The sequence below is a fragment of the Pleurodeles waltl genome, chromosome 4_2 (genome assembly GCF_031143425.1).
Source record: "Pleurodeles waltl isolate 20211129_DDA chromosome 4_2, aPleWal1.hap1.20221129, whole genome shotgun sequence".
Lineage (NCBI taxonomy): Eukaryota > Metazoa > Chordata > Amphibia > Caudata > Salamandridae > Pleurodeles > Pleurodeles waltl.
In genome coordinates this window covers 280,151,243-280,164,938 of record NC_090443.1, presented here as the reverse complement: position 1 = coordinate 280,164,938, position 13,696 = coordinate 280,151,243, and the positions used below count along the sequence as shown (strand labels likewise).

Genomic DNA, 13,696 nt, shown 5'->3' with positions numbered 1-13,696 from the left:
CTTTTAGTGAAGTTGATTTTTAAATTGTAAGCTTGAAAATGCCACTTTTAGAATGTGGGCATTTTCTTGCTTAACCATTGTGGGGGTTATTCTAACTTTGGAGGAGGTGTTAATCCGTCCCAAAAGTGACGGAAAAGTGACGGATTTACCACCAGCCGTATTACGAGTTCATTATATCCTATGGAACTCGTAATACGACTGGTGGTATATCCGTCACTTTACCGTCACTTTTGGGACGGATTAACACTCCTCCAAAGTTAGAATAACCCCCTCTGTGTCTATGCCTGTCTGTGGAATAGACGTCTGGGTCAGGATGACAGTTGGGATTTTAGTGAATTCACTCTAGACAGTAACACAAAGGGAGCGGATGTGTGCCCTGCATATCCTGATGGGTTTTCCTGTGCTAGAATGGTGGGAGGTGCTGACACTTGCACCTGAATAGGGTCGTGCCTGTCCTTACACAAAGCAGTCTCCAACCCCCTGAAGTATGTCTGGGGTCAGGGCAGGAAAGGAAGGGTCTTGTACACTACAAAGACTTTCTTTTGAAGTTTGCCAACTACAAAGGCAGAAATGAGTATAAGTATTGGGTCTCTGAGACCACAACTTCAGAACACTTCTGGACTGAGGACATTCTGCCAGGAAGAAGAGCTAGGTGCCCTGGGAGGAACTGCCACTCTGCCTGTTGGTTTACTGTGCTGGCCTGCTGCTTGGTGCTTCTGTCTTCGGAGTGAAAGGACTGGACTTTGTTTTCTACAACCTGCTTTCCAAGGTTCTACAAGTGCTTGTACTGAGATTGCCTCCTGTTAGAAGTCTCATAGACATCAAAAACCTCATCTGCCAGCATCTGGGCTCTTTTGCTGAGAGTCCTAACTCGCCAAATGGTGCCAAATCCAGTTCCTGGGCCCTTGGGAGTGAGTTCTGGTGTAACCAAGAAGAAACCATTTTAATTGACTCCAGAGAGACTTCAGAACCGCCCCCCCCTGGTCTGACTCCAGACCGCTGTCTGCACCAGGAGCCGTGGTCAGCGATGAGTGCAACGACCGCGACTGAAACTGCAGGCCTGACGCTGCTGCAGAGTCTCCGAAGTTTTGCCCCGGATTTAGTCCATCAAGACCTCATGATAGCCCTAATTAGAGATTTAGGGCCTGATTACAACTTTGGAGGAGGTGTTAATCCGTCCCAAAAGTGATGGTAACGTGACGGATATACCACCAGCCGTATTACGAGTCCATTATATCCTATGGAACTCGTAATACGGCTGGTGGTATATCCGTCACATTTGGGACGGATTAACACCTCCTCCAAAGTTGTAATCAGGCCCATAGTGTTTGTAAGCGCTATACTAAAGTTTAATCTTTGCAAATTTGTATGTTTGCTTGTGCATGTTGGATTTTGGTTATTTTGGTCTTGTTTTATTCATCTAACTATTGACTATTTTTCTAAATTGTTGTGGAGTACGTTTGTGGTGTTTTCACTGTATTACTCTGTGTGTGTGTGTGTGTGTGTATATATAAATAATTCACGCTTTGCGCTCTGATATAAGCCTGACTGCTAGAGCCAAGCTGCCAAGGGGGTGAGCAGGGGTTATCTTAGCTGTGTGGTTCTCTTAACCTCACTAGAGTGTAGGTCCCTACTTAGACAGGGTACAAACCACTCACAACTACAGACCACATTTCTAACAATGGCATTAATAGTAACCAAACTAATTGCAGGCACAACTAACTGTGGCTGGACAGCTAGAACAGCCAACTGTGGCTGGCCAATTTGAACAGTTCTTGCTAGACAAATTGCGTAAGACATCTATATAGTCTCACTAACCCCGTATGTAGGATACAGAGTACAGGAGCAATTAATGGTAACATAGACCCAGTCTTTTGTATTGCAATGCATGTGCAAAGGTGCCTTGAAACCAATTATGATATTCCTGATATGCTAAAGCTATTTCTAATTGTGTGTAAGGGTTGTATTGATTAGGTGCAGCCACCTCAATATATGTATGAAATAATCACCTCTGCTGCAAGAAAGCTGACCCATGAATAATATACTTTGTATTTATATGCTTTGTGAGCCTCTACCATGTGTGTAAATTCTCCACCCGTTAGGGAGAGTCCCTGTTGTACCAAATATGTTATGAAAATGTGTCTACAATTAACTGGAATGATAACTGGGATAGCCATTTCAAAGAATGGGAATCAGAGAGAGATAACTACAGTGAGTAATCCTTTTAAAGGGTGCAAGCCTGAATAACCTACAGACTGAAATAGGGACTTTCTATTCAGCTGAGGATTAGTCCCTAACACCAAGGACCTCTATGTATAAGGGTGAAAAAAGAGGGTCCTTGGGTATGTGACAACTACTCAGGAGACCCATTAAATAAGTACCTTAAACAATGGTGGCACCATGCTATATTGTTTCTACAAATTAAGTAGGACTGTGTATATTGGTCAACATAAATGTCAGCATATAGAGACTCAGTCTACCTATATCATCGGGAAACATTGACGCGATTCCTAACTAGCTCACAATGCCTGATCTGAACCTCTAAACTTGACAGGGTACCAGATGGTGTGTGCAACCTTGAACATAACGTACTCTGATTTCCAAGGAAATTGTGGAAACAGATCCACCCTCCTGTTGTCAATCTGCATACCCAAGACAAGACACAAGGAAGAGACAGGAATGTTGTATAAACTACTTATTGCAACAATCTTATTCTTGTGTAACAAAAAAAATAGGCAAACTAGCCCGAGCACAGTAACCAGCATTACAGATATGGTGAAGAAAAATGCATAATTCAACTATGATAATGTGATTGTATTGGTGCACTCCTATCTGTCACTTCCTAGGGTATCAAGAGCATGGTGGAAGCACCCTCTGCCAGTTCAATTGGGAAGACCCAACCCCCATACCTGGATAGATGTATCGGGAAGCCGATCAGGTGCAGTGCAAGTGATGGTCCGTGCAAAGCAGGGGTTAGAATCAGCCTCAGAATCAGCAGGGCTGCATCTCGGGCACAGCGTGCACACGTTCCAGGAAAATCCTAGCAGAAGTGCTCCTCTTCCAAATATGACGCAGAGGTAGTTTATATAATAAATCCACAGTTTGTGTCAAAACTGTGTTGACAGGTGCAGGCTTGATGCTATAATATGTCTGGATAGATGAGAAGTAGTGATGATGGATGAAAAGTAGGGATGAGAGATGAGAAACAGGGATGATGGAAGAAAAGCTGGGATGATGGATGGATTAATGATTGATGAGACGTAGGGATGATGTATGATGGGTGAGAAGCAGAGATGATGGATGAGAAGAGGGATGATGTATGAAAAGTATGGATGATGGATGAGAAGCAGGAATGAGATGCAAGGATGAGAAGTAGGGATGATGGAAGAGAAGTAGGGATGATAGATGAGAAGTAGGGATCATGTATGATGGATGAGAAATATGTATGATGGATGAGAAGCAGGGATGAGAAATGAGGAGTGAGGATGTCCTAAAATGGATGCTGTACAGCTGCACTACAGTCACACTACAGTAATGCTGCTAAATAAACTTGCTTACTACAAGATTGCTTTGTAATTATGCAGCAATCACATTACCCAGTAGTTACCCAGTAGTTTCAGCTAGACTGAGATTAAACAGAATACTTTTGTGGGCCGCAGGTTTCAAAGATTGCTGTACCATCTTGTCCCCACAGACAGAAGCAGGCCTTCAACTTTCCTCAATGGTCCAAGATCTCTCCTATTCTGCATTGAGCTTTCCATGCCTTTGCTCCTGTTGAGCCCTTATTTTTGACTAAACACTTTTTAAAATACTTTGGCCTTTTTCAGGGCTCTATGGTAAATCGCTATTCTTTCCAGAGGCAACCAACGACAGCTATGTTATCCTGAACCCGGAAAAGAAGATGCCGCTTTGGGCGTTCACGCTGTGCATGCGCATCTCCACACCACTGCAGCCCACGGGGCGGGAGATCACCCTGTTCGCCTACCGCACCATGTTCGATGCACTCAATCTCAGTCGGGAGAAGAATGGCCGCCTGGGCTTCTACCTGAGCAGCCCAGGTGTATACTTCCGGATCCCTAAGCTTGGACCCAAGTGGACACACCTCTGCCTGACATGGGAGTTTCGGCGTGGCCGTGTTCAAGCCTTCGTAAACGGCATGCCGACCAGGGCTCGTCGCTACGTAAGCGGCCACCAAATTTTACCTGGGGGTCTTTTCATGCTGGGGCAAGACCCAGATGCAGTCAGAGGCAATTTCTTTCCAAATTCAAGCTTCGTAGGGGAAATCAAGGACCTGTATATGTGGAATAGGAAGCTGCACAAAGGCTTGATCGCACGTGTGTTCTTTGGAGATCACATTCCGGAAAGCAGCCTCCTCGACTGGAGATCCCTGTCATACAAGATATATGGGAATGTGAAAGTTAAAGAGAGTTAAAATTTGGTGCGATTAGTGATTGTCAGCAGAAGAGGCTAGGAAGCACACAGGTGGACAGATTGATGGTGGATGATCTCTTTCTGTCAGTTATTTGAGAATAAAAGATGATCAAGAAACCAGAAATAAATGAATTAATCCTTAGAAGACTGCTTTTATTTTTTCACTCTAATTAGAGTGGATTTGATTGGCTTTTATTAGAGGATGCTGCAATGCACATGTTGATGCCACGCTTATAGTGTGAACACATAATCACTGTAGTCCCATGAAGACCTTGTGGACCACCCTCAGTGCTAAGATAAATCCACAGATGGCCCTCGAAGTCCTTGTGTTCAGTGCTAAGATATCCACACTCTTGTGCACTTCAAACCTGGTGTGCCACAGTCAGTGCTATAGATAGATTACTACCTGGCCCAGACTTGTGATGTCACACTGCGCTAGGATATACTCACTGCTGCCCCATACAGACCTGGGATGCTTCTTCAGAGCTAGGCTATAGCCACTGCTGTCTAGAGCAGACCTGGGGTGTGACGGTCCATGCTGGGACATGGCTACCACTGTCACAAGCTGACCTGGAATGTCTCCCTCGGGTATCAAAATCAGTTGTAAGACCCAGACTCTGCTGTCAGGGTGCACTTGTGGAGGACCACTGTTATGGTCCTAAGATATAAACTCTGTTGCCACAGTGCAGACAGGAGGTGCCCTCATTTTTAGGATATATATACTGCTGTCCTGTGCAGATCTTGGGTGCCCCCTTCCTCAATAATAGGACATAGCCAGGGCTGTTCAGTACAGAAGTGGGGGCCCACAGTTATGGTTCTAAGATGTACCCACTGCTGTACCACAGTGACCTATGGTTCCATTCACATTGTTAGGATATACACATGGTTTTGTTAGAGGAACATATATGATGTTAGGGTATTAGCACTGCTTACTTGGTGCCAAAATCCAGACACTGATGTCTAGTACAGACCTGTAGTGTCATTATTGGTGACAAGTTATAAGCCCTGTTACACACCGAGGGGGGGCACTTTTAGTGCAAGGCTTTACCTTCTGTTGTCACATGCAGACCTGGTATGCCAACCATGAGAGCTAGGCATGCTTGTCTGCATGTCCTTATACCACGATGATTAAAAAGTGATTTTAGCAAGCATTTTCTTTCTTGCACAAAGGCTGGGCACAGACATAAGAAGTGTATCAAATTCCTCTTCCCATTATTGTATAACCTACAACTCTTGTTTGAGCTCCCCCTCCCCCTTGTGTAATCTTTATAACCTGTCAACTTCCCTAATCGAAAATGCAAAAATTCTATTTTTAGGACAGGGGACCAGTCTACCTCAAAATAGAGCTGATGTTGAAGGAGCTTATAATAATTTAACACCCCGTGTATGTGATCCTTTCAACAATATTTCTTTATCTTTCAATAAAGAAAGCCTCTTCATTTTGCTATTTACTACTCTTTTAAAAGATGATACAGATAGCTTACTTTCCCAACTTTCATGCAACCCTAAATATTTATTGCAACATCCAAGTAGGGCCCAGCGGGATGTTCACTATTTCTTTGAAGTTCTTGCCACAAAACATGGTACAGATCATTCCTCTTGTTTGTTTTTATTCTGTACCAGGTTTTCGTGTAGACCCCTTTTCCAGCTATTGTCTGGTTTATTAGCCCGAACTCCAAGCCTATTTGTGCTGGCGATGGTTTGGTGGTAAACCAAATATCTGTCTATATGTTCTTATTATACTTGTGTTTAGATATACTGCATCGCGCCCACACAGTGCAACACTGCCATACGTTAAGCTAGGTGCCAATTTGGCTGATATCACTCTTAATATTGGTAAAATGCTAAGACCATTCAAGGTTCTTTTTAGAGTTGAAAGGGCTACGCGCAATGTTAAAGCTTTCCTTTTTAAGTCCTCCCTATGTTGGGTAAAGCCTCCCCGTTCATCAAACCGTACTCCCAGATAGCGATAGGATTGGACTAACTCCACCTGTTCTCCATTCATGAACCATCTATGCTTTTTATTTATCCTCTGACTACATTCCATTACCTTGGTCTATTCTAAATTTACTGTAAGACCATTTTTCTTTGAGTAATTTGATAACCTTCCCACTAATCTCTGTAGTCCGATCTGTGTTTGGCTTATAAGAACAACATCGTCTGCATAAAGCAGATTAGATATAGACATCGGCCTAGTCTTTGGTGTGTGTGAGTTTACTACTTTTAGTTTATGTGAAAGGTCTACTAGGAACAAGTTAAAAAGATAGGTTGCCAGGAAACAGCCTTGTTTTAGTCCTTGGAAGGTATCTATTTTCCTTGACAAGACAGACCCGTCCCCTATCCGTATCCTCACCCAAGTATCAGTGTACAGGAGCTGGATAGCCTTGAGAAGACCAGATGAAATACCCATTGCTGTAAGTTTCCTCCACAGTAAATTACGATTCACTGAGTCGAAAGCTGATTTAAAATCGACAAGGCAAAGGTACATTGGTAACTTCTTGATGGTTTGTTTGTCCATTAATAATGCTAATGCTTGTATATTAGCGTATCAGCGCCAAGACAGGCATTGCTGTTCTGGTGCACTTGTGGGAGCATATATATGATGCTGTGATATGAACACAGGTACAGTGTGGACTAGCCGTGCCACCACCAGTTATTGGATATTCTCACTGCAGTCCATTGCAGATCTATGGTAAGTGTTAATAGGGAACCATAGATTTACTATTAATAGTATATCGAAGTGTAAGCATACTCCTTTGAACGCAAGGTGGCTCTAGTAATGACAAACAATTGCAAAATCAATAGGCCTTGCTATAATGTACTAACGCACGACTCAGGGATCCTATAACTGATTCCAACCCACAGCTATTATTTGTGATAGAAACCTGCCTGAGTCACGACTCACCACCCATTCTCCATAAAGACATTCCTGTTGAATACAAGACACTCCATGCAACTCATCCAGCAAAAAAAGCCAGAGCCTGGCTACAGGAGTTATTTAATACTGCGGACATTTAGTGTGGGTCACTGTTCATTCAATGCCTGCTTTCCACAATCGCAAACTTGTACATTCCTCCTAAACTACAGATTCCCATACATAATCTTCTATTTGTGGAAGCAGCCCTAATCTTCATCACTGAGAATACGTTAAGACACAAACCGCTGCATACCTGAGAGTGTAAACACTTGGTTTGATAAGCCTAACTCATAGCAAGCAAATAGGACTATCAACTTGACAGAGTATTGGTAACTACAGCCTACACCCCTCACAAAACTGGAGTTACAGATGTTTTATTTTCTGTAAATACAGCGACTAAAAATGTACCCTCCATTTCACACGACCTGCTTTTCTCCTCTACACCACATATACCTCGGTCAGTGCATAAGCGTGACTTCTTCTGTTTGCTACAGGCCATACTGAACAAGCATTTGCAATTTAATAGGTCTCGCACTTGCTTGAGTTAGAGTTATTGGTGTTGTAAATTTATAAATGGTCTTTTCTTGCCACATAAATTGGTTAACCCTGCCTCATAATTTGGTCTTTTCCTGCCATATAATTCCAGTGGCCCTGCGTAAAGCACCTCCATTTACCTTCTTCTTCTATTTGCAGCCAAAGATGAAAATGTTGCCATTTAGCATCCTAATTTAAATTTGCCATGCTGATAATTCCAATAGAATACCACTTTCACCACCCCACCATATGCAATCAGAATGCACCTAGTGAGAACAAAAAGGATTCTATCACTTTGAGACGGTTTGATTAATTTGCATATTTTGCCCTGCCTGCATTAACCAACTGACCTTTCCTACCAAAGTAAAGTATCCCCACAGATTAGCTTTACTCCATTTTTTTTCATTTAGGGTGCGCACATTACATTTTATATGCTTTCCCTGTACGTGAAAGCCAAACAAAATAGTTACCAATTATTTGTTCTTTTTAGGTAAATATCTGACTGCCCCCAGTGAACACAAAATCACAGGTCTCATACCTTCTATAAACTTCGACCAATGTGAGATCAGTGATCGTGAAGGCGGGCGTCCACTGAAACGCATATACAGACTTAGCCACACCTTTGTGGATAGCATCACTCAGGAAGAAAATAAAAACATCGTTTATTTGATGTTTGCTGCAAGTAGAAGTTGAGATTTTAAATAAGCAATATTTTTTCTTGAGAAATACGTTTCCCGTGACAACTCAGGCGCCACTCTATGTCCTTCCTGCTGCTTCTTCTTCAGTGGTCACCATCACACAAACAACATATAAAGCTGGGGGCCCTGATAAAGGGCGGTTTTACTGTTGTTGGCATTTCTGTGTCCAAACACGCACTTTTGCGAATACAGCCTCTTATTTCGAATGGCTGAACTGAGCTTGAATATGTTTTTCCATAGATTGACAATACTTAGCAACGAATCATCATATTGATATGTGCAGGTGCATCTGAACATTTTTTTAAATGTTAATGTTTAATTGTAACACATATTTTGGCCTATATTAGTATCACACGTGTATAAATTAAAAATATAATACATTTGTTACCGTCTTTGTACTGTTAATTGTTCTAGCATCAACGTCAATCTTTGTTCAATGTTATGATAGCAATTAAGTAACACATATAAACCAATATACACATTTCCCTTTTAATCTTGTCCCCATGACATCACAATCGTCCGCTTATGATGTAGCATGGCGAATGCGAAGTCACATATATTGCCCAGCAGCACATGCAGAATTTAAGTATTGGCACTGTAGGGGTCTGAAACGAACTCCTGCTGTTTCAATGACTCCCAAACCAGACTTTTGAACATTTCAGCAACGCACCTGGATCTACATTGCAGTACAGTCGTCGGAAGGAAATGTACATAAGCAACAACAAGAAAGCCAGGAATGTCTATCCTTTTAACCACACTGTGCACGTGGCAGACAAAGTCACTGTTTCTAAAAGCAAAAGACAACTTTTCTAAACATGTCCACATTTTCTTTCGGTCCCAGCTGCATACTGGCTGTTAAGAACAATGTTGTGAACACTGTCGTGTTTTTGTTAAATCCATAAAAACTCACTTTCCTATAATGCCCTTTTAAGCTACAGCAGGGGATGTATTATTCTGTTTATTCGACGGACAATCTCAGAGAAGTGTGTTTTAAATTGTATTTACAGGGAGGCATGACCCCATTCAAAGTATTGCAATTGCTTATCTAGCACCTTGACACCCGATTTAGCTTATAAATCAGAAGCGTGAATTCTTATATGCTCTAATTATTATTAGTTCACGCTCAATGAACATATAGGCTATAAGAATGCAAACACAATAGGTAACGTATTTAAACTGTCTTTGGTTTGCCCCCGTAAGCATTCTATCCACCAACTTTTTTTCTAGTTTCACTACCTCGTGCTGTTTGCCCTATCCCATAGGTGAAAGGTTGAGAAGCCGAGTTTTGTTTACCGGAAAGTACAAACATTCAGTGGTTCAGTGGAAATGGCAGTCGTACACTCAACACACCCGCAGGACTGCAACAAGTTTCCAAACGCTGGGGAAATGCCCCCTCTAACCGAGTTCAGCTGGGCGACCTCAGCACGCGGGATTAAAGTCAAAACTGAAACCAGATGGAGGGAGGAGGGACCATTACATGCTGTAAGAGGAAGAAACCTGACATAGTGTGATGGTCAACAAAAATGTTCTATTAGTGAAAGCTCCTATGGTGGGCACTTAGCATGCAAAGGAGGGACATTTAGCAAAATGCACCAATAAAAATGAAGCATTTAAGACAGGCAAATTGTTGTAAATAATATCCAAACACTAATGAAGATCCTGCTAGTTATCTTTTAATCAACCTGCCAGCCAGCTTCACTGCAACTTAAGCGAGTTTAAACACAACATTCTAAAACTACCTAACTCCATTACATCATAAGTACAACACATCCTTCTCCCTTAATAACATAACAAAAAAACAAAATTACAAGAAGTGAAACTCTAAATATAAGCTTACCTATGTATACATGTTTTTTACATTACATGTATATTACAAATGTACAAAGAAAGGAAAGGACAGAAGAATTTACTAGAAACTTTGCGTAAACGGTGGAATAGTTGTAGAGAACAAAATTATAGAGAACACACCATATTACTTTTTTTTTTTAATCCCTTACACAATCTTGTAAATAAGCTAGAGGTCTCCTGTCTCTTTGCACTCTGTGTTTTGTTTTCCCAACTTCCTCTAACCTCAAGTTAATTAATCTTCACGTTGGGCTGGCACCTGTTCCAAGTCATCCATCACTTCACTCTCATTCATTTCAGGCATGTCTTCCAACTCCTCCAATGCTCTATTCACATTCACCAACCCGAATCCGCTACCTCCCTCGCTACTATCCACATCAACACTTCCTTCCTTTCCTTTTCTGTGAGATACAGCCTCTCTCCAGTTCTTCCACTTATGACCGTTTTCAAGTACCACATACCAATCAAAAACTTGTTTAACCTTGTACGGGCCTCTAAATTTGAATAAACCCATTTTCAAATGTCCATCTTTCACCTTTACCCAATCTCCTACTTCAGTATCTGTAGTCTGGTTATTTGAGGCAAGGTGCTCATCCCTGTTACTTCCTTTCAATCAGTTTGACACCAACTTTGAACGATGTTTCCGTCCTTTCATTAATTCAAAGGGTGATTTGCTAGTTCCTCTACCCTCAGTGGTGTCCACAACCTCTTCTCAACTGCCTCACACATTTCTAATCTGTTGTATCGTCCCCTTCACCATGCGATTCATGTGTTCAACCATCCCATTCGCTTGAGGATTGTAGAGAGAAGTGCGATGATGTTTTATGCCATACGCCTCCAAATATTCTATCATTTCTGTAGACATAAGCAGAGTGCCATTATCAGTTATAAATGTATGCAGAAAGCCTTCCTTCCTTGCAGCTCCCTCAATACCTTGATAGTGTTCCTCATAGACTCCACCCTCATGAACTTAACCTCTAACCATTTAGAATAAATGTCATCCAAAACCATAGCAAATCTTAATTCCTGTCGCTTCCAGTAAGGGGACCTATAAAATCCATACAAACACAGTGACACTGTTTATTGGGCCTCTAAATATGACTAAAATTAAACGGTGTGCCGACCTTCAATCTTTTCTTGCCTTCCTTGCAGTCTGCACATCTTTCCACCCAATGAGCTGTCTGCGTATCAAAACCGGGCCACCAGAGGTTTTCCTTCACTATCCTCTGGGTCATAGTTTGACCCAAATGACCCTCGTGTGCTAATTGTATGATCTATTCCTAATATTTTCAGGTGGAACAAATCTGCCCCCCCTCATCAAAACACATCCCTCACTTACTGAGAACTCATCCAAAATCTTCAAGTAAGGTCTCACTGCAGGAACTACCATTTCTCTTCTGCTCCCTTTGTTAATCATTTCACACACTTCCTTCAAGACATAATCACTCTTCATTTCCTGTACGCACTCCATTTAAGTGAAAGTTCCAACTATGTAATTTACTACATCTTTCCATGCCACTGTCCTTCTTTCTCCTTGTTCACAACACCTGCCTAGTCAGTTACATCCAAACTCACAGGCAACTGAGACAATGCGTCCGCTTGTATGTTCCACCATCATGAAATATATTCAACGACATACCGGAACTCCTGTAAACAGGCGGCCAATCTCGCAAGTCTCGCAAGTCTGGCTGACCCCCTGCCAGCATCCCCAGGGGTAAGCACCTTCAAAAGAGGTTTATGAACCATTCTCAATTTGAAACTCATACCCCACAAATACATCCTGAAATACTCAGTAGCCCATGCCTCTGCCAGCGCTTTGTGCTCTATAACTGAGTAATTCTTCTCTGATTCTGTCAAGGTACGAGATGCAAATGCTACAGTTCTCTCACCCCCCCTTCTTTATGGATTTGAGAAAGAACTGAACCAATCCCGATGACACTAGCATCAACAGTGAGAACAGTGTCCAAATTGACATCAAAAGGTACTAGATTGTCAGCTTTACACACTTCACATCTTATACCATCAAAACACCTTTGTTGCTCCTCACTCCATTTAAATATATGTCCCTTCCTCAACAACACTGTCAAGTCTTCAGTTTTTGAGGCAACATTTTCCACAAACTTGGATTAATAATCAAACCCATGAATGATCTCAATTGATCTCTATTACTTGGTTGGGGAGACAATTCTATGGCTTCCAATAAATTTCTCTCTGGTTTAACACCCCAGGAGAAGCAGTATGACCCAAATAAACAATCTCCTCATACAAAAATGCACATTTCTCTCTCTTAGAGTGGCAGACCTACATCCAATAACTTCCTAAGAACTTCTCTTAACACAGTGTTATGTTGTTCCACTGTGGCCCCATAAATGAGGCTATCATCTTGAAAAGAAACATAACATTTCTGAAGCCTTCAAATATTTGTGACATCAATCGTTGAAAAACACTAGTGGCTGATGACAACTCAAACAGCATTCTAGTAAAACAAAACGCTCCTTCCATGGTATTAAAAGCCGTCAGATCCTTGGATTCATTGTGCAACCAGATTTAATGGTAAGCACTTTTCAAATCTAGCTTTGAAAAGAACTTCCCGCCATTCAGCAACAGCAACAATTCGTTGATGTTGGGTAAAGGGTAATTATCTGTAACAATATTTTGGTTGATACGCCTCAAGACCACACAGAACCTTACCCGTCCGTCAGACTTCTTTGTTACCACCACCAGGGATGTCCATGCAGGGGCTTCAACTGGCTCAATTATCCCTTCTTTCACCATCCCTTTCAACATTTCTTTCACCTCTTCTCTAAATATAACAGAAACTTTTCTTACTTTATGTTTAACAGGTATTGCCCCACTCTTCAACCTAATCTTATGCACATACCCGTGCACTTCAACTAACCCTTCCCTGATTTACCTCGACCAAAATTTCATTCACATATTTGTCCTCAACAACCATTACTTGTTCCTGTGCTCTGGGATTCACTATGATGTTCAAATCATATTGGTGCATTCAGCCTAATATGGGAGGCCCTGCTTTCGCAACATATACTTTGCCCTGAGTTTTTCTTGATTTAAATTAAATTCCAGACACAAAGTAACCTAAAATATCAACCTCTTCACCGGGCAAATATCTTTAGGTAATAAGGTCACATGTGTCCATGTTTTGAAATAAATATCCTTAGGTATACCGTGAGCCAGTGTACACCATTAGCTCTGCATCTCTCCCAAAGATGTTGAACCATGCCTTAGGCCTACTTTCCCTCCTTTCTAT

At 41.8% G+C, this 13,696-nt stretch overlaps 1 protein-coding gene across 2 annotated transcripts in view; it reads left to right on the top strand.

The window, feature by feature from the left end:
* The window catches only part of LOC138292492 (pentraxin fusion protein-like), a 179,552-nt gene that overhangs the window by 158,155 nt on the left and 7,701 nt on the right, over positions 1-13,696 (top strand). The window contains exon 16 of one of the 2 annotated variants that reach the window (XM_069231116.1): positions 3,828-4,556. The exons of the other annotated variant lie outside the window; for it this stretch is intronic. Within the exon in view, the coding sequence (XP_069087217.1) occupies positions 3,828-4,432 (605 nt within the window). The 3' untranslated portion in view covers positions 4,433-4,556. Of the gene's footprint in view, positions 1-3,827; positions 4,557-13,696 lie in introns of those variants that run through there. 2 annotated transcript variants of the gene reach the window in all.